Source organism: Saccopteryx bilineata, chromosome 3, assembly GCF_036850765.1.
Source record: "Saccopteryx bilineata isolate mSacBil1 chromosome 3, mSacBil1_pri_phased_curated, whole genome shotgun sequence".
Lineage (NCBI taxonomy): Eukaryota > Metazoa > Chordata > Mammalia > Chiroptera > Emballonuridae > Saccopteryx > Saccopteryx bilineata.
The window spans coordinates 259,715,273-259,741,316 of NC_089492.1; the positions used below are offsets into that span (position 1 = coordinate 259,715,273).

Below are 26,044 nucleotides of genomic sequence, written 5' to 3' on the forward strand. Positions count from 1 at the left end.
TTAAATCTATCTGCATATAGAAATGAATAAAGAATACAGTCATATCTTGAGGAGCCTGCTTGGTTTAAGAAAGTGGCTTTCTTAATTATTTGTCCTTTTTAAGTTGCAGGGTTCCCCTTTCCCATTTGTTTTCAAAATAGCTCTTACGAGGAAGCTGTCTACAGAGCACCAGGAGTGGAGGCCTCTCTGGTTCTTACGGAGGTAGAAGACCTACATACAGATTTGCATTTACGGAAAAGCAATGATCCCTGAAAATCAAAGTGGCAAAAACATGGATTTTTGTCATCAGTTTAAATTTGAAATCTTGACTTCCACTTTTATGAATTTGTGGGCTTGGTTTTCTCATCTGTAAAGCAGGGTGAACAATACTTACTTCTCAGAACTTCTGTTAATGTTAAATGAGGTATGCCAAACCCCCAGCAGAAAAGCCATTACAACACTGTAGCTCCTCAAATCTTAGTCTCATTCTTTTACTTCCTATTTGTAGCAAACAGAAAATACAGTAGTCAGAGATAAGAAATGACTGCATGAGGTACCCAAGTACCTTTAAAGCTGAAGATCTGTGCCAAGAAAAGCATGGCATGCAAACCAGCTCATTACCTACTGATTATAGCACTTAGTTCACTTAATTCTGCTGCTGAGAATGACCCTTTAGTAGTTAATTAATGCTTATTGATATCACCATTGCCAGGCTGCTAAACACAACCAAGGAAGCTTAAGGTTTTTTTCTTCATGAAAGATCAGGAAAGAACTTTGAATGCAAAGTATCTATTTAGCTATGTCCTCTTTACTAAGGAAATGACTTTAAAAGGCTATTTAACTATTATTGATTACTTATTCACTGAGTACCTTTCTAGGTTTAAAGACTTCTACTTTAAAACTCAACAGCTTTAAAGGGAAGAAACATTTATTTACAATGTTCCTCATTAGTCCATTCCAATGGGCTGTGTGTGGGGTAAAGTAAGTGAAAGGACCATTGAGAGTCAATATAAAGCTTTATTATTTTAGAAATCTACACATATATCAAGTCTTGATGACACAGAAAAGAAAACTGGTTTATACCACAGCCTAAAAACACCCTCTTAACCAATAGATCGAAGAAGAAATCACAAAAGAAATTAGGAAACACTCTAGAGACAAATGAAAATGAAAGTACAACCAACATACTAAAGCTTCTAAGATGCAATGAAAGCAATGTCAAGGGGGAAATTTATAGCTATAAATGCTTACATCAAAGAACAAGAGAAATCTCAAATCAACAACCTAAATTTACAATTTCTTAAACTAGAAAAAGAAAAACTAAATCCAATGGTAGCAGAAGAAATAATAAAGGTTAAAGCAGATGTGGGGGTTACAGGGTCGGGGGAAGAAGAGGGAGGGGGTTGGGGGAGGGGAGGGGCACAAAGAAAACCAGTTAGAAGGTGATGGAAGACAATTGGACTTTGGGTAATGGGAATGCAGCATAATCAAATGTCAAAATAACCTAGAGATGTTATCTCTGAACATATGTACCCTGATTTATCAATGCCACCCCATTACAATTAATTTAAAAATTATATATATGGAAATGCAAAAGACATAGAATAGCCAAGACAACTTTGAGAAAGAAAAGCAACATTGGAGATGTTTTCTTTCTGACTTCAAGACATAAAATGAGAACATAGTATTATTCCAAGAACATACACAGATAAATGGAACAGAATAGACTCCAGAGATAGACTTGCATAATTAATTTTTAATAAAGCTGCCAATATAATTCAATAAAGAACTATCTTTTCAATAAATTATTCTGGAATAATCAGATATATATTTGGAAATAAATAAACCTCAACCCTTATCTCACACCACACATAAAAATTATGACCTGGTAGACCATACACCTAAATGCAGAAGCTAAAACTATAACACCTTTAGAATAGGAAAAATATTTTGTGAACTTGCTGTGGACAAAGATTCCTTAGACAGGCTTTCTGTGTCCTATCATAAAATTATAAATAAAAACATTGATGAATTGGTTTCTATCAAATTTTCAAAAGAACTACTCTTCATAAAACATTGTTAAGAAAATAAAAAAAGCCATAGCCTAATAGAAAATATTTGATATACATTTATCTAAAAAAGGACTGGCATCAAAAACATATAATTCTTACAACTCAATATAAAGAATACATAGAACTCAATTAAAATTAAGCAAAACACCTGAACAGATGTTTCACAAAAGAATGCATACAAATGGCCAAATGGGCACATTCAAACATACTCACTGTCATTAGACACTCTCGAAAGTCAAAAAAAACCCAACAAGCCCTGGCCAGTTGGCTCAGTGGTAGAGCGTCGGCCTGGCATGCAGAAGTCCCGGGTTCGATTCCCGGCCAGGGCACACAGGAGAAGCGCCCATCGGCTTCTCCACCCTCCCCCTCTCCTTCCTCTCTGTCTCTCTCTTCTCTTCCTGCAGCCGAGGCTCCATTGGAGCAAAGATGGCCCGGGCGCTGGGGATGGCTCCTTGACCTCTGCCCCAGGCGCTAGAGTGGCTCTGGTCGCAACAGAGCGACGCCCCGGAGGGGCAGAGCGTCGCCCCTGTTGGGCGTGCCGGGTGGATCCTGGTCGGGCGCATGCGGGAGTCTGACTGTCTCTCCCGGTTTCCAGCTTCAGAAAAATACAAAAAAAAAACCCAAAACAAAACAAAACAAAAAAACCAACACACCACTACATGTCAGCTAGAATTTAAACGATTGACAGTAACAATGTTGGTAAAGATAAAGAGCAACTAAAAGTTCCATACCATTGTTGGTAGAAATGTAAAACAGTACAACTAATTCAAAACCAGTTTGGCAGTTTCTTATAAAATTAAAAACATGCTTACTCTATGACTTGGTTAATTCCACAGCTAGGTATTTATTCAAAATGGGGAAAAAAACGGTAAATTAATACTAGTAGCAACTTTATTCACACTGGTCAAAACCTGGAAACAACCTGATTGTCTATCAAGCAATGGTGGATAAATAATTTATGGTATATCCACATATAGAAATATCACTAAATAATATAAAAAATGAACTACTGATATAGGCAACAACATAGATAAATCGCAAAAGCATTATAAACTAAAGAAGTCAAACATAAGGATATATTGTAGACGATTCAATGTATTTGAAATTCTAGCGGTGAAGTTGAAGGGGACTGATGGCTAAGGGGGAAGGAACTTTTTAGGCTAACGAGGATGTTTTCTTTCTTGATTGCAGTGGTTGTGATTATACAGATGTATGCATCTGTCAAAGCGCACTGAATTCATTCTTAAAATATGTATATTTATATTGTCGTAAACATTTCAATAAAATTAATTTTATAAAAGAAAGACAAAAAAACTTTTAAACATATGAAAAAATAAATACTAGAAGGATAAACAAGAAACTAATAAAAATAAATCAACTTGCTTTAAATTAGAGCAACACTGGGTTCTTTGGGAATAATTTAGGTAAAAGTTACTGAAGTCTTACCTGGGAATTCCTTCTTTCCTTTTCTCTTTCCTGCCCCTCCTCACTCCCTCCCTTCCTACAAAAATGAATTATGTACCTGCAAGGGTGTTTTGGAAGACAGGAAGGATACTAGTTGCTTGGTTGAAATCAAATCCTGTGGCTCTAGTTTCCCTGATACCTAAAGGCCCGGGATATAGGGTCCAGGAAGTTATAATAAAAACAAGCTCAGTGAATGATATAACTCAATAATAAGGGATGTCACTCATCTTAAGTATGTAAGAGGAAAGGCTGCCCCAAGAACACAGTCTAGCTCCTTGCCCTGAATGTCTGAAACAGTCCTATCTAAAACACATTGGCTTTTGCTCAGTTTGTTTTGTGTTTGATCAGTGATCACTTTATTGGCCACTTTAGAGGCCGATCATGCTGAAAAGACTAGATTCTCATACTAATGTATCTCATACTAATGTATAATGTATTTTATAATCTTCAGTGTGTTTCCAATTAACACCACCACCACTACCACCATTGGCTGATGCTACAAAACAACTCCATTTTGATGATTAAAGATACCCTAGTTGGTTGCATCTTTGTAAAATTCTTTTCTTTAAAGAAACAACCTATTATAGTCTTCATATTAATTAATTGATTCCTGTGGGGAAGAAGTGAACAGAAACATAGCCTCTGTACCTCAATTTCTTCCTCAACTCTAAGTGGCTGAGCAATAGAGAAAGACAGGCAGTAGGAAGAGAGTAGCCAATGACCAGCAGCACCAAATGCTCTGGTGTACTCTGTAAAAACGTGACTTTAGAAACAGGAAGGAAGAGTACTTCATAATACCTGTACTTTCTGTTCAGCACTCACAGTTTTCCCAGGGGAGTGGTTTCCAAGTTGTTTATTATCTTGAGATTCACGAATCTCTCCTTTAAGCCTTTCAATCTGAAATACAAAAAGTATTTTAAATACAAAAGTTGGGAGGGTGAGGAGTTGCTTTGTTCTTAAAATATACAAGTAATACATGAATACATTCTTCATGGAAAAAATTCAAATAACACATAGTTACACAGAGAAAAGAGTGATATCTCCCGTTACATAACCTTACCCCAATAATCTCTTCCTCCTTTCCAGAAGTAATACTGTTCACAATATACTCTTCCTAAAGTTTATCTCCCACATATCTGTATATACATATATATCAAACATATAAATATATATATCAGTATTAGATACACACATTTACAAAGACAACTTGAACAGTCTTTGTTTATTCATGGTTTCTAATAACATAAAATTTACCATGTTTACCATTTCTAAGTGTACAGTTCAGTAGCACTAGCCCATTCATATTATTGTGCAACTATCACCATCATCCATCTCCAGAATTTGTTTCATCTTGCATAACTGAAACTACATTATTTAACTAGTAATTCCTCATTCTGCCCTCCTCCACCCAGCCCCTAGCAACCAATATTCTATCTTGCTACTCTAGGTACCTCATATAAGTGGAATCATACACTATTTGTCTTTTTTGTGACTTGCTTATTTCAATTAGCATAGTGACTTCAAGTTTCATCCAACTTACCACTTCTCCAAGCACTTTTTTTTCAGAGTCAAGTGATCGAACCCGAGTTCTTAAAGCCAGAATTTCCTCATTCAGTCTCTGATTGTGTTCCTTTGCTTTCTTTAGATCATTTGAATCTAAAACAGAAAACACACTCTACTCTACTTGAGCAAATTAAGAGCAAAGTCTTAATTTGGGGGCATTAACTCTAAAAACAGGAAGTGCTATTTCCTGGCCTTCTTGTCATATCTCTGCATATGTGATTCTCTGCACAAGAGAGCTATTAGACTCTAATGTCCAGTCCTAGAATATTCAACCAACTTAACAAAACAGGACAGAATGTTTTTTCTCACACCAAGACTAATGAATAGGACTTTTGAGTGTAAAGGTTTCCAGCAATAGATGTTCTTCCAGGACCTGGAATTTAAAACAGTTGAGCCTATCTTCTAAAAGTTAAATGACAGAAAATGATCTTCTTGGCTTCCTTGGATTCTGTCTCTCTTACATAACTCACATACTCCCCTTCTACTCATTAATAGCAAGTGCCCCATAGATAATGGAAGTTGTGAGCTAGAAACAGTGAATAAACAGATTCTCCTTGTTAAGTTAATTCATCAAAGCCATCTTTCTGCCTATACCAGAACAAGCTCTTGATTTCACTAATCATTTGCATTTTTCTTAGACCCCATTTCATTTATTTCTGGTCTGATTTGTATTATTTCCTTTCTTCTACTGACTTTGGGCTTTGTTTGTTGTTCTTTTTCTAGTTAACTGCAAAGTTAGATTGTTTATTTGAGATTTTTCTCATTTCTTGAGGTAGGCCTGTAATGCTATGAATTTCCCTCTTAGGATTGCTTCTGTGTGTCCCATAGGTGTGGGGTTGTTGTGTTTTAATTTCCATTTGTTTCAATGTATACTTTGATTTGTTCCTTGATATCATTGTTAACCCATTCATTGTTTAGTAACATGTTATTTAGCCTCCATGTTTTTGTATGTTTTTCAGTTTTTTTCTTGTGAATAACTTATAGTTTTATACCATTATGGTCAGAGAAGATGCCTGATATGATCTCAATCTTTTTTTTTTTTTTAATTTGAGAGACAAAAAGAGAGAGAAACATCAATTTGCTGTTCCACATATTTATGCATTCATTGGTTGATTCTTGCATGTGCCCTGACCAGGGATTAAACCTGCAACCTTGTTGTATTGGGACAATGCTCTAATCAACTGATCTATGCAGCCAGGGCTTGGTTTCAATCTTCTTAAATTTATTGAGACTTGTTCTATATTCTAACATGTGTTCTATTTTAGAAAGTGTTCTATGTATACTTGAAAAAAATGTATATTCTGCTGCTTTGGGGTAAAATATTCTGAAGGTATCAATTAAATCCATCTGATCTAGTGTGTCATTTCCACTCTTTCCTTGTTGATTTTCTGTCTATCATTGATGTCAATGAAGTGTTAAAATCCTCTACTCTGACTGTATTACTGTCAATCTCTCCCTTTCTGTCCATCAAGATTTGTTTTATGCCCTGGCCGGTTGGCTCAGCGGTAGAGCATCGGCCTGGTGTGCAGGGGACCCGGGTTCGATTCCCGGCCAGGGCACATAGGAGAAGTGCCCATTTGCTTCTCCACCCCCCCTCCTTCCCCTCTGTCTCTCTCTTCCCCTCCCGCAGCCAAGGCTCCATTGGAGCAAAGATGGCCCGGGCGCTGGGAATGGCTCCTTGGCCTCTGCCCCAGGCGCTAGAGTGGCTCTGGTCACGGCAGAGCCACGCCCCTGGAAGGGCAGAGCATCGCCCCTTGGTGGGCAGAGTGTCACCCCTGGTGGGCATGCCAGGTGGATCAAGGTCCGGTGCATGCGGGAGTCTGTCTGTCTCTCCCCGTTTCCAGCTTCAGAAAAATACAAAAAATAAATAAAAAATTTGTTTTATATATTTAGGTGCGCTTATGTTAGGTTATATCCTCTTGTTGGATTGCTCCCTTTATCATTATGTAGTGTCCTTCTTTGTCTCTTAGTATAGCCTTTGTTTTAAAGTCTATTTTATCAGATATACGTATTGCTATCTCAGTTTTTTAAAAGTTCCATTTGCATGAAATATCTTTTTCCATCCCTTTACTTTTAGTTTGTATCTTTCATTTTGAGGTGGGTCTCTTGTAGACAGCATATGTATATATGGCTCTTGTTTTCTTTTCTTTTTTTTTTTTAATAATTTTTTTTATTTTAATTTTTTTTTATTTTTTTTTATTTATTCATTTTAGAGAGGAGGGGAGGGAGAGAGAGAGAGAGACAGAGACAGAGAGAGGAGAGAGAGACAGGGGGAGGAGCTGGAAGCATCAACTCCCATATGTGCCTTGACCAGGCAAGCCCAGGGTTTCGAACCGGCGACCTCAGCATTTCCAGGTCGACGCTTTATCCACTGCGCCACCACAGGTCAGGCCAAGGCTCTTGTTTTCTTATGCGTTCAGCTACACTATGTCTTTTGAATGGAGCATTTAAGCCACCTACATTTAAAGTGACTATTGATAGGGCCCTGGCTGGTTGGCTCCGTGGATAGAGCATCAGCCCAAAGTATGGACATCCCAGGTTTGATTCCTGATGAGGGCACACAAGAGAAGTGACCATCTGCTTTTTGCTTCCTCATTCTCCCCCTTATTTCCCTCTTTCCCTCCAGCAGCCAGTGGCTTGGTAGGTCCAAGCACATCAGCCTCAGGCACTAAAAAAAGCTCAGCTGATTAGAGTAGCAGCGCCAGGCTGGGATTGTTGGGTAGATCCTGGGGTGCATGCAGGGGTATAGGAGTCTGTCTCACTATCTCTCCTCCTCTCACTGAAAAAGTAAATAAATAAAGTAATTATGGTAGGTACGTATTTATTGCCATTTTATTCTTTTTAACTATGTTCCTCTTTTTTTTCTTCTTCTTATTAAAGCAGGCCCTTTAACATTTCTTGTAATACTGGTTTGGTGGTAATGAACTCCTTTAGCTTCTTCTTGTCTGGAAAGCTCCTTATTTCCCCTTCAATTTTAAATGATAGCCTTGCTGGGTAAAGTAGTTTTGGTTGTAGAGCCTTACTTTTCATTATTTTGTATATTTCATGTCAATCTCTTCTGGCCTGAAATCCTGAAATACTCCTGTTGAGAAATCAGCTGACAGACTTATGGGAGCTCCCTAACTGACTTTCTCTTGTTGTTCTTAAGATTTTCTCTTTGTTTTAAGCTTTGACATTTTAATCATGATATATCTTGGTGTGGACTTTCTAGGTTAATTTTGTTTGGGACTCTCTATGCTTCCTGGACTTGTGTGTCTTTTTTATTCACCAGGTTAGGGAAGATTTCAGTCATTATTTCTTTAAATAGGTACTCCATCCCTTCCTCTCTCTCTCTCTCTCTCTCTCTATCTCTCTAGGACGAGGATGTTGTTACACTTCATATGTCCCAAAGATCCTTTAAACTATCCTCATTTTTTAAAATTCTTTTTTATTTTGCAATTCTGATTGTTTTCTGATACCTTGTCTTCCAAGTAACTGATTCAATCATCTGCTTCATCCAACCTGTTTATTCCTTCTAGTGTATTCATCACTTCAGATATTATATTCTTCATTTCTGACTAGTTCTTTTTTTTTATGGTTTCAGGGTTTTCATGCTGTTGTAGTTCTCATTAAATCCTTGAGCATCCTTATGGCTATTTTTTGAACTCTATATGTGGTAAATTGCTTGCCTCTATTTCATTTAACTCTTTTTCTGGAGATTTCTCCTGTTCATTTATTTGAGGGATGTTTCTTTACCTATTTTGGCTGCTTCTTTGTGTTTGTTGCTATGTATTAGGTAAATCTGCTGTCTCCCAGTCTCGGAAGAATGGCCTTATGTAGGTGCCCTGTGGGACCCAGTGGGAAGTCTCATTGATCACCTGACCTGAATGCTCCAGGAATGTCCCTTGTGGGGCTAGGGGGGTTATGTGATCCCTCTTGTTGTAATTGAGTCTTGATTTCTACTGGCCCATTTTTGCATGGGTTCAACCCTTAGGCTGGCTGAATGTGAGGACTGAACCCGATCACAGTGTATGGACTGCTATGTAGTTGCTGATCACACAAAGCAAACTTTGCCTCAGCAGAGATTTCCCTTTGGAAATACCACTTGAGAAGTTGTTTGATCCCACTCTGATGTCTGAAGCTGGCCACTGGGTGTATTGGTTCTGGAACCTTTTGGGAGGTACTCCAGCGCAGGTCAATGTCAGATGTTGCCTGTGACTGGCCCTGGGCAACTTTTGGAGCTACAAAGCAAGCCACAGTTCGTGGCTACCTCTGCTGGACCTGAGTGTGCATGGGAAGGACCAAGTTATACACCAAGACCAACTTCCTTAGCATTGAGCCTGGGCAGGCCACCCAAAGGTCCAAGGCATCCCAATGTCTGCCTCCACCTGCCCCCACCTCCCAGCTGCCTGTTAGGCTTACTGGCAGTACTCAAGTTACACAAGGTAAGTTCTCAGTAAGTCACCAGGTAGGGGTGAGTGGTGTTCAACAGAATAATAGAAGTTCAAACTTGGTGCCAGTGGTGGGTCTGAGGCCATTCAGAAAAAGTCCCATGTTATACCAAATCTAGCCGCCACCTTCCAGGTGCCTGTAAACTTCTGGGGTGAGGTGGGGTCTCAGGGACTCATCAGGGTGAAGACAGAAGAGTTTATCAGGTCCCCCAAAATAAGATTTGACTACATAAAGAGAGGGCATTGCACCAGTCATGCATACAAGGAAAAAGTAGCCTCCATCCTAGAGCTGACATAACTCAATCTGTCCCAGATTCTGCCAGAAGCCCAAGTTCAGCAGGGCAGGCCCCCTGGGAGTCAGGTGGGGCTAGTGGATCTCCTATGAGGAGGTGGTGCCAATCAGGCCTGGGGAAAGGCAGAGGAAGTGGTCCTACCCCAGAGCCACACAACTCAGTCTGTCCTGGGCTCTGCCCAGAACTCCTCAGGAGCCCACACTCAGTAGGGAAGATGGAGTTAGCAGATCTCCTATGAGGGATAGGTGCCAGTCATGTTCACAGGAAAGTGGGGAGAGTGGCCCCCATCAGAAAGCCACACAACTTAGTTACTGATTACCCCTGAGTATGCCCAGACCTCTACATCCCAGCCCAGGCAGCTGGCTCCTCAGTAGAGTGTGAGCTCCACAGGGTGGGCTGACAGGGAGTCCCGAGGGTTGGGCTATTGCATTCCCCTAGCTGATGCAGCAAGGAGGGGAGGGCGGCACCCAAGAAAGATGGCATCCATGGGGTGGGACTCAGCACAGGGATCCTGGTGGCTGTCCCTGCAGTTCTCTCCCCAAAGGCACAAACCCCAGGCTCTCATCACGTGACTCTAGTCAGCTCTGCCCTCCCTCTGCCTAGGGCAGCGGTTCTCAACCTGTGGGTCTCGATGGCTTTAGGCGACCCCTGTGTTTTGGTCGTTCGACCCCCGCCGGGGTTGCGACCCACAGGTTGAGAACCGCTGGCCTAGGGTGAGTGGCTATGAATAAGATTTGGTGCACTGGCCCTTTAAGAGGATGCCTATGTCTCTAGCAATCTCCTGCGTCTCCCTAGCAGACAGAATCTCGGCTGATTGTCACAGCCCTATGTTATGGGGGTGCCTTTTCCTGGTCCTAGTGCTCTGGGTTGGGGAGCCCAGGGTAGGGTTGAGACCCCACACTCCTCAGGGGGGGATCTTTGCAGCTGAGACATCCCTCAGGAATGTCAGCCACTACCCATGGGAGTGGGGCCAGCCCTTTTTTTGTCTCTGTCCTTCCTACCAGTCTCAATGTGGCTTCTTTTTTAAATCCTTGGTTATAGGACTTCTGTTCAGCTACTCTTCAGCTGGTTATTCAGGTTGATCTATTTTCCAGTTTGGTCCTGGGAGGAGGTAAATGTAACTTCCACCTACTCTGCTGCCATCTTGGATCCCCTGAGAAGATATGTCATTCTTATTAATAGATGCAAGGTATCCACTGTACAGTCATTTATGCAGCCAAATCACTGTAGATAAACACAACTTAATTTTATTACCCAGCAAGTTCATTCTTACTCTCTACTTTTATATTTTTTTCTATGGTCATTAGGGATAATGTAAAGTCTCTGTCTGGTTTGGTTATCAAAGTAATGCTGACCACTTAAAAGTTGAGAAGTATTTTCTTCAATTTTCTGGAAGAGTTTATGTAAAATCAGTATTATTTATTCCTTAAATGGCTGTTAGAATTCATCAGTGAAGTCATCTGAGCTTAGAGTTTTCTTCATGAGAAGATTTTTAACTATAAATTCAATTTCTTTGGTAGATTTTGGGCTATTTCTTTTTGAATGAGGTTTGATTGTTTGTGTCCTTCAAAGATGTGTTCACCTCATCCAGGTCATTAAATTTATTGTCATAAAGTTGTTCAAAATAATTTCCTTATTAACATTTTGACCTGAAGAAATGTTTTCTCTGTCATTTTTCTTATATGGCAATTTGCATCATCTCTCATTTTTTCATGAACAATCCAGTTTAAAGTCTAACAATGTTATTGATCCTTCCAAAGAACCAACTCTTGGTTTCAATAGTTTACTCTATTGTAGTTGTATTTTTAATTTTATTGACTTCAACTCTTATTTTTAGCATCTCTTTTTTTTCTTGCTTTGGATTTAATTTGCTCTCGTTTTGGGTTTTTTAAGGTAGAAGCTTAGATTTTTTTTTAAATCCTGTCTTGATTTCTGGTATAAGCTTTGAATCATACAAAATTCTCTCTATAAGCACTGTCTTAGTTGTACCCTACAATTATCAATGTTGTATTTTCATTTCATTCAAGTTAATTAATAGAAAATATTCCCTAATATCGCCTGTAATTTTTTTCTCTGAAGGGATGGAATTTAGAAGCATCCTATTTAACTCTAAAAAATTTGGTCATATTCTAAACATACTTCTGTTATTGCTTTTTAGTTTAATTCTATTATGGTCAGAGAATGTAATTTGTTTTTCAGTTTTGCAGAAATTTGCTTTAAGGCCCAGGATGATCTCTCTTGGTAAATGTGCCACCTGTACTTGAAAAGAATGTAATATTCTGGTGTTTTCTATAATTATCAATTAGGTCATGTTGTTGGTAGTTATAAGGTCTTCTGTATGCTTACTGATTTTGTTTACTTGCTCTACCAATTACTAAGAAAGCAGTACTCATTTCATAATTGTATTCATACAATTTTGAGAAGGAGGGTTAAGAATTACAATGTGTGTGTGGATTTTTCTCCATGTACCCAAGCAATTCTCAGACAGCACCTTGGTGTCCTACAGTTCAACTCAATTCTAACACTATCTACTTAGAAATAGCATCAGATTCCACAGGTTAAGTCAGTTCAAATGCCAATCACAAGGCCAGGTAGTTACCTGTGCTTCTGACTTATTGGTTATAAGTCAGATTCCCATGACCTACACCTTGGGTTTGGTTAATTTGCTAGAGTGACTCACAGAACTCAGAGAAACATTTTACTTATTAGACTACTGGTTTATGGCCCTGTTCAGTTGGCTCAGGAGTAGAGCATCGACTTGGCATGTGGAAGTCCTGAGTTTGATTCTTGGTCAGGGCACACAAGAGAGGAGACCATCTGCTTTTCTCTCTCTTCTCCTCCCTCAGCCATGGCTCAATTGATTCGAGCACACTGGCCCTGGCACTGAGGATGGCTTCATGGAGCCTTGTCTCAGGTGCTAAAAATAGCTCAGTTGCAAGCATGGCCTAAGATGGGCAGAGCATCAGCCCCAGACAGGGGTTGCCAGGTAGACCCCAGTTGGGTCATATGCGGGAGTCTGTCTCTGTATCTCCCCTACTTTCACTTAAAAAAAAAAGTATTACCAGTGGATTATAAAAAGATATATCTCAGGAATGGCTAGATGGAAGAAACGCATAGTGCAAGGTATGGGAAAGGGGTGTGGAACTTCCATGCTCTCCCAGACAGTGTTACTCTCCCCTAGTCTCCATGTGTTGTTCACCAACCTGGAAGCTCTCTGAACCCTCTCCTTTTGGATTTTTGTGGAGGCTTCATTACATAGACAATGGCTGATTAAATCAATGGCTATTGGTAACTGAACTTAATCTCCAGCCCCTCTCCCTTTTCAGGGGATGAGGAAGAGGGGAAATCGTGGTAACTAGTTTCTATCATCCTGTGACTATCTAGGGGCTTTCTGAAAGTCCTCATTAACATAGCAAGATACCTTTATTGCTCTCATCACTTAGGAACTTGCAAAGGTTTTAGGAGCTACATGCTTGAAACATGACCAAATATATATTTATTAGTTTGGATCACAGCATCACAGGGTAAACCTTATTTTACAGTTACTTAAAACTAGTAAACGGCTCTGGCTGGTTGGCTTAGAGCAGGGGTTGGGAACCTACGCTCGCGAGCCAGATGTGGCTCTTTTGATGGCTGCATCTGGCTCGCAGACAAATCTTTAATAACATTAAAAATATAAAACATTCTCATGTATTACAATTCATTCATTTCCTACCGCTCACGTTCATGGTTGCGAGTGGCTAGAGCCAATCACAGCTGTCCTCCGGACAACACCAAATTTTTATTGGATAATGCGTAATGTACACGGGTTGTTGTATAGCTCTCACTGAATTACATTTTAAAATATGTGGTGTTCATGGCTCTCTCAGCCAAAAGGGTTCCCGACTCCTGGCTTAGAGTGTTGGCCCAGTGCATGGACGTCGGGTTAGATTCCTGGTCAGAGCCCTGGCCAGTTGGCTCAGTGGTAGAGCGTTGGCCTGATGTATAGAAGTCCTGGGTTGGATTCCCGGCCAGGACACACAGGAGAAGAGCCTATCTGCTTCTCCACCCTTCCCCTTCTCCTTTCTCTCTATCTCTCTCTTCCCCTCCCACAGCCAAGGCTTCACTGGAGCAAAGTTGGCCCAGGCACTGAGGATGGCTCCATGGCCTCAGCCTCAGGCACTGGAATGGCTCCAATTGAGGGGAGCAACACCCCAGATGGGCAGAGCATCGCCCCCTGGTGGGCATGCTGGGTGGATCCCAGTCAGGCACATGCAGGAGTCTGTCTGTATGCCAGCACCCCCCACACGGCTTCTCACTTCAGAAAAATACAAAAAAAAAAAAAAAAAGATTCCTGGTCAGGGCACAAAGGAGAAGCAACCCTCTGCTTCTCCTCCACCCCCTCCCCCACCTCTGTCTCTCTTCCCCTCCTGCAGCCATGGTTTTATTGATTTGAGCACATTGCCTCAGCACTGAGGATGGCTACATGGAGTCTCGCTTCAGGTGCTAAAAATAGCTCGGTTGTAAGCATGGGGTGCATGTAGGAGTCTATCTCTCTATTGCCCTTCCTCTCACTTGGAAAAGAAGAAAAAAAAATAAACTAGTAAACATATTTTATTTATTTATTTTTTGGGGTATATGCTATACCTTTTTTTCTTACTAATTTTAATGCGGTGACATTGATAAATCAAGGTACATATGTTCAGAGAAAACATCTCCAGGTAATTTTGACATTTGATTATGTTGCATGCCATCACCCAAAGTCAAATTGTCTTCCATCACCTTCTATCTGGTTTTCTTTGTGCCCCTTCCCTCCCCCCCATAACCACCACCCTCTTGTCCATGACTCTGAGTCTCATTTTTATGTCCCACCTATGTATGGAATCATATAGTTCTTAGTTTTTTCTGATTTACTTATTTCACTCAGTATAATGTTCTCAAGGTCCATCCATGTTGTTGTAAATGATCCGATGTCATCATTTCTTATGGCTGAGTGATATCACGTAGTTTATATGTACCAAAGCTTTTTAATCCACTCGTCCACTGATGGACACTTGGGCTGTTTCCAGATCTTTGCTATTGTGAACAATGCTGCCATAAACATGGGGGTGCATTTCTTCTTTTGAAACAGTGCTATGGTGTTCTTGGGGTATAATCCTAAAAGTGGGATAGCTGGGTCAAAGGCAGTTCGATTTTTAATTTTTTGAGGAATCTTCATACTGTTTTCCATAGTGGCTGCACCAGTCTGTATTCCCACCCGCAGTGCAGGAGGGTTCCCTTTTCTCCACATCCTCGCCAGCACTTATTCTGTGTTGTTTTGCTGATGAGTGCCATTCTGACTTGTATGAGGTGATATCTCATTGTGGTTTTAATTTGCATTTCTCTAATCATTAGTGATGTTGAGCGTTTTTTCATCTGCCTATTGGACATCTGTATGTCCTCCTTGGAAAAGTGTCTATTCATTTCTTTTGCCCATTTTTTGATTGGATTGTTTGTCTTCCTGGTGTTGAGTTTTACAAGTTCTTTATAAATTTTGGTTATTAACCCCTTATCAGACATATTGTCAAATATGTTCTCCCATTGCGTAGTTTGACTTTTTATTCTGTTCTTATTATCTTTAGCTGTGCAAAAGCTTTTTAGTTTGATATAGTCCCATTTGTTTATCCTGTCCTTTATTTCACTTGTCCGTGGAGATAAATCAGCAAATATAATGCTGTGAGAGATGTCGGAGAGCTTACTGCCTATGTTTTCTTCTAAGATGCTCATGGTTTCACGGCTTACATTTAAGTCTTTTATCCATTTTGAGTTTATTTTTGTGAATGGTATAAGTTGGTGGTCTAGTTTCATTTTTTGGCAGGTAGATGTCCAATTTTCCCAACACCATTTGTTAAAGAAGCTGTCTTTACTCCAATGTATGCTCTTACCTCCTTCGTCAAATATCAGTTGTCCATAAAGGTGTGGGTTTAATTCTGGGTTCTCTGTTCTGTTCCATTGATCTATATGCCTGTTCTTATGCCAGTACCAGGCTGTTTTGAGTACAACGGCCTTGTAGTATAACTTGATATCAGGAGGTGTGATACCTCCCACTTTATTCTTCCTTTTCAAGATTGCTGAGGCTATTTGTGTTCTTTTTTGGTTCCATATAAATTTTTGGAATATGTGTTCTATATCTTTGAAGTATGTCATTGGTATTTTAATTGGTATTGCATTGAATTTATAAATTGCTTTGGGTAATATAGACATTTTAATGATGTTTATTCTTCCTAACCATGAGCATGGTATATGCTTCCACTTGTTTGTATCTTCCTTGATTTCTTTTATCAATGTTTTATAATTTTCTGAGTACAAGTCTTTAATCTCCTTGGTTAAATTTACTCCTAGGTACATTATTTTTTTTGGTTGCAATAGTGAAGGGGATTGTTTCCTTAATTTCTCTTCTTGACAGTTCATTGTTGGTATATAAAAATGCCTCTGATTTCTGAATATTAATTTTATATCCTGTCACCTTGCTGAATTCATTTATCAGGTCCAGTAGTTTTTTGTCTGAGACTTTAGGGTTTTCTTTACACACTATCATATCATCTACAAATAATGATAGTTTTACTTCTTCTTTTCCTATTTGGATGCCTTTTATTTCTTCTTCTTGTCTGATTGCTGTGGCTAGGACTTCCAGAACTATGTTGAATAAGAGTGGTGAAAGGGGGCAACCCTGCCTTGTACCTGATCTCAAGAGGATTGCTTTTAATTTTTTCCCATTGAGTATGATGTTGGCTGTGGGTTTGTCATAGATGGCCTTTATCATGTTGAGGTATGTTCCCTGTATTCCCACTTTGCCAAGACTTTTGATCATGAATGGGTGCTGGATCTATCAAATGCTTTTTCTGCATCTATTGAAATTATCATGTGGTTTTTCTCCTTCCTTTTGTTTATGTAATGAATCACATTGATTGGTTGCCTCCAGCCTTGCCTCCCAGAATAAATCCCACTTGATCATGATGTATGATTTTTTTTCATATATTGCTGGATCCAGTTTGCTAATATTTTGTTGAGGATTTTAGCATCTAAATTCATCAGGGATATTCGCCTATAATTTTCTTTCTTTGTGTTGTCTTTGCCTGGTTTTGGAATCAGAATTATGCTCACCTCATAAAACGAGCTTGGAAGTCTTCCTTCTTCTTGAATTTTTTGAAATATTTGAGAAGGATAGGAGTTAGTTCTTCTTTGAATACTTGGTAGAATTCACTTGTGAAGTAATCAGGCCCAGGACTTTTCTTTGTTGGGAGTTTTTTGATAACTGTTTTGATCTCATTTGTTGTAATCAGTCTGTTTAGGTTTTCTGATTCTTCCAGATTGAGTTCTAAAATATTATATGTTTCAAGGAATTTGTCCATTTCATCTAGGTTGTCTAATAATAATGAACAACAACATATCAATAATAACCTTAAATGTAAATGGATTAAATGATCCAATCAAAAGACACAGGGTAGCTGCATGGATAAGAAAACAGGACCCACACATATGCTGTCTACAAGAGACACACCTTAAAACAAAAGATGCACATAGACTGAAGGTAAAAGGATGGAAAAAAATATTTCATGAAAATAGAAATGAAAAAAAAGCTGGGGTAGCAGTACTTATATCAGACAAAATGGATTTTAAAACAAAGGCTATAGAAAGAGATAAAGAAGGTCACTACATAATGATAAAGGGAGCAATCCAACAGGAAGATTTAACCATTATAAATATCTATGCACCTAATATAGGAGCACCTAACTATAAAAAGCAGACTTTGATAGATATAAAGGGCGAGATCAACAGCAATACTATAATAGTAGGGAATTTCAATACCCCACCAACATCACTAGATGGATCCTCAAGAAAGAAAATTAACAAAGAAACAGCAGACTTAAAGGACACACTATATTAACTTAATTTAATAGATATCTTCTTTCACCCTAAAGCAGCAGAATATACATTTTTTTCAAGTGCTCATTGTACATTCTCTAGGATAGACCACATGTTAGGGCACAAAAGCCATCCCAAAAAATTTAAAAAGACTGAAATCATACCAAACATTTTCTCTGATCACAATGGCATGAAACTAGAAATCAACCAGAACAGAAAAACTAAAAAATACTCAAACACTTGGAAACTAAATAGCATGTTATTAAGTAACAAATGGGTTAACAATGAGATCAAAGAAGAAAGAAAAAAATTCCTAGAAACAAATGATAATGAGCATACATCAACTCAAAATTTATGGGACACAGCAAAAGCAGTCCTGAGAGGAAAGTTCATAGCATTACAGGCATACCTTAAGAAGGTAGAAAAAGCTCAAATAAACAAGTTGGCCCTGCATCTAAAAGAACTAGAAGAAGAACAGCAAGTAAAGACCAGAGGTAGTAGAAAGAAGGAAATAATAAAGATCAGAGTGGAAATAAATGACATAGAGGCTAAAGAAACAATACAGAGGATCAATGAAACCAGGAGCTGGTTCTTTAAAAAAGTAAACAAGATTGATGAACCTTTAACCAGACTCACCAAGAAAAAAAGAGAGAAGACTCAAATAAATAAAATTAGAAATGAGAGTGGAGAAATAACAACTGACACAACAGAAATACAAAATACTGTAAGAAAATACTATAAAGAACTGTATGCCAAAAAGTTAGACAACCTAGATGAAATGGACAAATTCCTTGAAACATATCATATTTTAAAACTCAATCAGTAAACATATTTTAAATTATTTTTATAGTTGGTATCATTACAACACTCAAATTTCGCTATATTATTTATAGCTAGTAGCATTTTCACATAGTCAAGCTAGGTTCAGATGAACTAATTCACCACTTATACCCAGTCTGTTAGGTTCCCCATGAGTGAATATGTATGAGGTGTTGTTAAATGTATTATAAGGTGTCTTGACTTCAGTTGTCCCAGTAAAATATATATTATTTGTGTTCACCACAGGTTTGGAGTCAAGACATATCTGGGTTCAAATACCAACTCTAATACTTAATGTAACTACTGGCTAATTCACTTAACCTCACCATGACTCAGTTTCTTTATCCATGAAATTGGAATAATAATACTTACTCTACTTGGAATTGTTGTGAGGATTAGAGATAATGCATGTAAAGTGCCCAGTAGAGTACTGGTTACTTATAAGCAACAAGTAGTAGTAATAGTAATAGTAGTAGAAATAGTAATAATAGCAGTATTAGTGTTATTATTATTATAATTATTAAATATCATGTAAAAACATTAATGTTATATTATAGTTTAATGTATTATCATTAAATATTGTATCTTCTAAAATGACTCACCATTTTCTTTCAGCTTTGTCAAATTTTCTTTCAGTTCCTCAATTTCTAGTTGAGCCTTCTCAAGTGCAGAATCTAAAAGAAAAAAAAATACTATTTGTATAAGAAACAAATGATTAGTGTAATTATCAAGTTTCAAATGACTGGGGGAAGTACAATTGTAGGAGTATAATGTCAGGATGAGGAATCTTCCAGAAGTAAGAGACTAACGTGTATCTTATAAAAGATCATTCCTAATCACACAGAAAAGGTGCATGGGACAAAATCCAGAGAAGAACAGGCACAAGCAATCAAGAGTTTTCCAGTGGAGTCACACAGGATGTGCTTAATTTCTCCAGCAAAAGAAATTGACAATATGTGTAAAATGTCTACCAGGGAAATCCATTACAGACTCAGGGCCCAGGGTGTTAACTGGGGACTGGTCACATAGTCTTCATTTTCTGCCTAAAACATACCAAAATTCAAGGCTCTCAGAATAGAAGGAAAGCAGGTTTTCAGCATAAACCACACTGCTTGTACAATGAGCCACAATTATGATATTTTAAAGGACTTGCTAATTCAGCTTCCCAACAGTCTATTCCACACTGTGGAGAGAGCTTTCAGTTAATAGCTTAGGATCTACCAGACCAACCAGCTGCTGATGGAATAGAGTGCCATGTGATTGTGTTCTGTTATGTCCAAATATAACCAAGTAATGAGTATCCTGCTTTTCCTTTCTTCTTCTGTATTGCAAGCAGCAAAGATGACTTCTCACATAGACAAAAATTTTTTAATTAGGTTTATTGAAACAAAATTTGCATTCAGTAAATTCACCTTTATAAAAGTATAGTTTGAGGAATTTTGACAATTATATACAAGTGTGTACCCACCAACCCAATTAGGATATAGAACAGTTAGTTCTCTTTTTCAAAAAGTTAATTTACATTTATTTTTAAAATACATTCTTAACCAAATCTCAAACTTCCCAATAGATTTTTGTTTTTAATCCCATAATCAGTTTGACAAAATCATTACTATTCTATACATACAATATTCTTTAGATGTCACTTTTTTTTCTTTTTCCAAGTGAGAGGAGGGAAGATAGACTCTTGCATGCACCCCGACTGGGATTCACCTGGCAACCCCCATCTGGGGCTGATGCTCTGCCCATCAGGGCCATGCTTGCAACTGAGCTATTTTTAGTGCCTGAGGCAGAGGTTACAGGGAGCTATCCTCAATGCCCAGGGCTGATGCACTCAAACCAATTGAGCCATGGCTGCAGGAGGCGAAAAGAGAGAGAGAGAGAAAAGGGGGAGTAGGAGGGTGGAGAAGCTGATGGTCACTTTTCCTGTGTACCCTCATCGGAAATCAAACCCAGGACATCAACATGCCAGCCTGATGCTCTATCACTGAACTAACTGGCCAGGGCCTCTTTAGATGTCATCTTAAGGTAGTCTACACATGGCATTTGAAAAAAATAAGTCTAATTTCTTTAATCATGGCAAATTATAAATATAGAAAGTAGTAGAAAATTAAAATTTTTTACCTTTATACTAAAATAAGTTATAGGTAGATTAAAGATTAAAATATAAACAACAAAACCATAAAAGCACTTTAAAAAAAAACTTGAGTGACCATTTTCAATAGTATAGTGATGTAGAAAATTTTACACACAAACACCCAGAAGCCATAAAAATGAACTTCATTAAAACCCACTTGACAAATATTAGTATTTCTATATGGCAACAAATCCCAACATCACTTTATACCCAACAAAAGGCTCATATCCAGAATATATAAAGAACTCCTATAAATTAATAAAACATAAACATATAACCCAATAGAAAATTATCCATGAGACTTGGGTAGGAACTCCACAAAAAAGTATCGCCAAATGAGCAACAAAAACAAACATATTTTTCAACTTCATTAGCCATCAGGGAAATGCAAATAAAAGCCACAACTATATACCACTGCACAATTACCAGGAAAAGGAGTTAATAAGAGCAACAATATCAAGTACTGACAAGAAATGTAGAACAAAATCTTACATACAACTGAGAAAGGCTCAAATTAATACAACTACTTGGAAGACAGTATGGCAGTAATTAACCAAAGTAGAACATACTTATTGATCCAATAATTTTACTCTTAGACATATCACAGTTAGAAATGTGTAGATAACTACAAGAATATCTATAGCAGCACTATTTATAATAGATCACAACAGGAAATAACATAAATGTCCAACAGTATAAAGGATAAATAAAATAAATCACAGTATGTTTATTCAGTGAATACTCTACAAACAGCAAAAGTGAATGAAATGCTGCTATAGGCAATAACATGAATGAATCTCACAAACATAAGATTGAACAGGAGAAACAACTAAAGAATGTGTGGTGCCTGCAGTCAAAACTCAGAAATCGTGCTGCAAGTCAAGACAGTGGCTATTTCTGGGGAGAAGAGAGGGTACAGACATAGGGAGAAGGAACAAAGGGGAGTCTGGGATGCCCAGAATTTCTTGCTGGGGGGTGTACACTTAAGAGTTGTGCGCTTCTTGGTAGTTATAGTATACTTATGCTTTAATAAAAAATTGTGGGCACTGAAGAAAAGGAGGCTGTTTATCAGACTTTTATGTGTTTATCAGAAAAGATTTTCTCAAGATACTCATGTTCCACCCTGAAAAAAGGTCATTACACTTAAAATACGGTCGGAAATGTTCTTCTCCAACCACAGCTTACCTAATTTACTCTGTTCTTTCTCATTCCCTTGCATTTCATCAGCGAGCCTTCTGATCTCTTCATAGGCCATCCTTAACCTCTCTGCTATTTGTTCCATGTCTCTCTCTCCACAGTGCTGTGCTAGTGTATCTTTTTCTATGTCTTCATTATGGGACTGAAACAAAAGTATTGTTAGTAATAAAACAAAAAGTAAATGTACTCATATGACATTGCACTATTTCTGATAAGTGTTTAAAAACCAATAAATCAAAGTAGCAAACAGAATTTCATTTATGTGTACCTTTTTTATTAAGTTGAACCATAAAAATTGGTGATATTTGATTACTTTTAACCTATAAACTTGGAATTTCATATGATTCGACTTAACATATCTAAAAGATTTTGGAGCCCTGGCCAGATAGCTTGGTTGATTAGAGTATCACCCGAAAGAGGTTGCTGGTTTGATCCCTGGTCAGGGCACATACAGATCTATGTTTCTGTTTTTTTCTCTCTCTAAAATCAATAAAATAAATATAAAAAAATATTTTGGTTATATGATTATTTAAAAATAGAAATTTAATCATAAAAATGAGTGCCATCTGGCAAGAAAGAGACTACTCTTCTCATTTATATGAAACATTAAATACAGTTTGTAAAATGCTTACACATGGCCTGACCAGGTGGTGGCGCAGTGAATAGAGCATCGGAACTGATATGCAGAGGACCCAGGTTCGAGACCCCAAGGTCGCCAGCTTGAGCGCGGGCAGGCTCATCTGGTTTGAGCAAAGGCCTACCAGCTTGAGCCCAAGGTCGCTGGCTCCAGCAAGGGGTTACTCGGTCTGCTGAAGGCCCGTGGTCAAGGCACATATGAGAAAGCAATCAATGAACAACTAAGGTGTTGCAACGTGCAATGAAAAACTAATGATTGATGCTTCTCATCTCTCTCCATTCCTGTCTGCCTGTCCCTGTCTATCCCTCTCTCTGACTCACTCTGTCTCTGTAAAAAATAAAAAAATAAATAAAAATTTAAAAAAAAATGCTTACACATGAAGTATTTCACTTAATTACAAGGTGTGAGTACATTGAACATGGCTCAAATCATGTTTAGAGCTCATTTTTTGCATTCAAATATGTGATTTACCTAGAAATAAATAAGTATGCAAGGTTTTGTGGGGTAAATTATTAAACTTTACTTATATACATTAAAAAAATAAATGGAGAGATACTCCTTGATCACAGATTGCATCAATATTTTAAGATAGACAATTTCTCTTATTGATTTGTAGATTCAGTGCAATCAAAAAGCAAAGTCCCAGAAGGCAAGGATTTCTTAAACAGGAAAGAAAAACACTAACCATAGAAGAAACTATGAACAAACTGGACTAAACTTAAGAATTTCTATTCATTAACAGACACTATTAAGAATGTCAAAAGGCAAGCTACAGAGTGAAGAGAAAAGTGTTTGTGATACACATAACCAACAAAAGAGCTGCAACCAGAATATATAGAGAATTCTTAAAAATTAGTAAGAAAAAGATATACAACTGAATTTCAAAGCAGACAAAGACTTGAACAGGTACTAACAAAATAAGAAACGTAAATGATCAATAACCATACTAACTTCATTAATAATCAGGAAAATGCTAATTAAAACCAACATGAGATATCATGCACTCAATAGTTTAGTAGAAATTTAAAAGTCAAACAATATCAAGTGTAGGCAAAGAGTAAATGTACTCTCATACACTACTGGGGCCAGTATAAGGGCACGACTACTGAAGGAGACAATTGACGTTATGTGGTAAAGTTGAAGGTTTACATACTTTACAATTCCCTAAATCTGCTCCAAAGTACATACCTTATACGAATGCATGAACCAGGATACAAATATAAGATTCTTTATAGCAGCATAACTGATAGATTATAATATGTTCCTAATAGCCATAAATCAAAAATAACCCAAATCAACATAGAATGGGTAGTGTTATGCCATATATAATGGAATAATAACACAGCAATGACAAACTGTAATTGGTGAAGGGAGTCAAAAGGTTATCAATTTTCAGTTATAAAATAAATAAGTCAGGAATTTCCTCAAAAAATTAAAAATGGAGCTGCCTTATGATGCAGTGATTCCATCTCTGGGACTATAACCAAAAAACCCCAAAACACTAATTCGAAAGAATATATGCACCCGTATGTTCATGGCAGCGTTATTTACAATAGCTCAGGTTTGGAAGCAGCCCAAGTGCCCCTCATAGATGAGTGGATAAAAAACACTGTGGTACATTTACACAATGGAATACTACTCAGCCATAAAAAGGAAGGAATCTTAATTTTTTGCGAGACAATGAAAGGATCTGGAGAGTATTAGGCGAAGTGAAATAAGCCAGTCAGAGAAAGACAAATGCCATAGGATTTCATTTATATGTGGAATCTAATAAACAAAATAAACTAACAAAATAGAAACAGACACACAGATATAGAAAACAGACTAACAACTATCAGAGAGGTATTGGGGGGCCAGATGAAAAAGGTGAAGGAATTAAGCAAAAAAAAAAAACAACCTCACAGACATAGACAGTAGTATGGTGATTAAAATAGGGAAAAGGGGTGGGGAAGGTAGAAGAGGGTAAAGAAGGGATAAATGGTGATGGAAGGAGACTTCACTTTGGGTGGTGAACACAATACATATTAATGATGTTAGAGAATTATATACTGGAAACCTATGTAATCTCATTAACTAATGTTACCCAATAAATTAAATAATATTTATAAATAAATAAATAAGTTTAGCAAAAATAAATAGTTTAGCAAAAACTACATCATGGGGATGTAACATACAGCATGTTAACTATGGTTAATAATACGGTATTGCATATCTGTAAGTTGCCAAGAGAGTAGATTTTAAAAGTTCTCATCATAAGAAATAGAAATCTGTAAGTATGCATGGTGACAGATATTAATTACTTATTGTGGTGACCATTCTTCAATATATACAAATATCAAATCAATATGCTGTACACATGAAACTAATAAAATACCGTATGTCAATCATATCTCAATAAAAAAAAATAAACAAAATGGAAAAAAAACCCATAACACTTCACTACAAAGTAATTCCAAAGTTGATTCCTTGTACATAATGTCCAAAAAGAGGCAAAACTAAATTACTAAATACACTGTGTAGAAATGCATAGCTTTGTGGGAGAAAGGGATGTGATCAGAAGGGTGTATACAAAGGAAGCTTTCAGGGAGTCAGCAATGTCGTATTCTTGACAGGATCAGTGGTTACAAGGGTGTTTACTCCATAACTTTTTAAGTTTTATCAATTTTCTGTATAAACATTATATTCCACAATAAATTTTTTTAATATTTGATTATCTCTGGCATTATATATCATCCCTTCATCCTCTGCCATCCAATAAAATGGTTAAATAAAATTTGATATATCCATTCAAAAGAATATATTGTATATGTTGTCAAACATTAAGTTATTTCATTTTCATGATCATCTTGTAGTGCAATTAAGTTGACCCCAGATTTTATAAATGAGGAAATCAATGCTCATAAAAGTTAACTAACTTCCTCAAAGACAAAGGAAGTCTACTCAAACCCAAAGCCTATATTCTTAAGTACTGTTAAAACTGGTTTCCTGATATTTTAATGAATGAATGGTTGAATGAACAAATGCATTTTAAAACTGACTGCCTGTTGTTCATTTATCTAGCTAATTTTGGAATACCTGGGAAAATTCTCTCTGTAGGTTACTGCTCATAGATCTTTGTGACTCTGGCTTTGAGTCCCCAAGTTCCAATTTACTCAAGAGTTTAGTTCTGTCCACCAGTAAGTAGGTAATCTGTTCACTGGGGTGGCTCTGAGCTATTCCAGGGCCTTCTCGCTTCATTTCTTCAGTCTCCTTCATTTGTGCTTCTGTCAGGAAGAAATAACAGAAACAAATTGTTAAAAGAAATGCAGGTAAACAACTACTCTGTAGGATGTTAAATGAATTTTTAATTAGATAACTAATTAGTTTTTTAAAGAAGCTATACTAATACTACTATGCTTCCCTCCATCTCTCTAGAGTGTTTGCAAACTTTCAAAATTATAACCAAAAAAAAGGAGTGAGAAAAGTCCTCAAAAGCAGTAGATATTCTTACTACTACTTGCATAAGTTTAAAATTGTTCTTGTATAACTTTAAAATTTGTTTACTGTGTGCTTATTATATGGCAGGTATT

The 26,044-nt window shown here is 37.5% G+C and overlaps 1 protein-coding gene across 4 annotated transcripts in view; it reads right to left on the bottom strand.

Moving 5' to 3' along the window:
- The window catches only part of CCDC30 (coiled-coil domain containing 30), a 116,324-nt gene that overhangs the window by 77,878 nt on the left and 12,402 nt on the right, over nucleotides 1-26,044 (bottom strand). For all 4 annotated transcript variants that reach the window (XM_066265049.1, XM_066265051.1, XM_066265050.1 and 1 more), the window contains 5 exons: nucleotides 25,551-25,738; nucleotides 21,827-21,980; nucleotides 19,107-19,178; nucleotides 5,056-5,171; nucleotides 4,314-4,412 (listed from right to left, as the gene is read on the bottom strand). In XM_066265049.1, coding sequence (XP_066121146.1) covers nucleotides 4,314-4,412; nucleotides 5,056-5,171; nucleotides 19,107-19,178; nucleotides 21,827-21,980; nucleotides 25,551-25,738 — 629 coding nt within the window. The remainder of the gene's footprint in view (nucleotides 1-4,313; nucleotides 4,413-5,055; nucleotides 5,172-19,106; nucleotides 19,179-21,826; nucleotides 21,981-25,550; nucleotides 25,739-26,044) is intronic.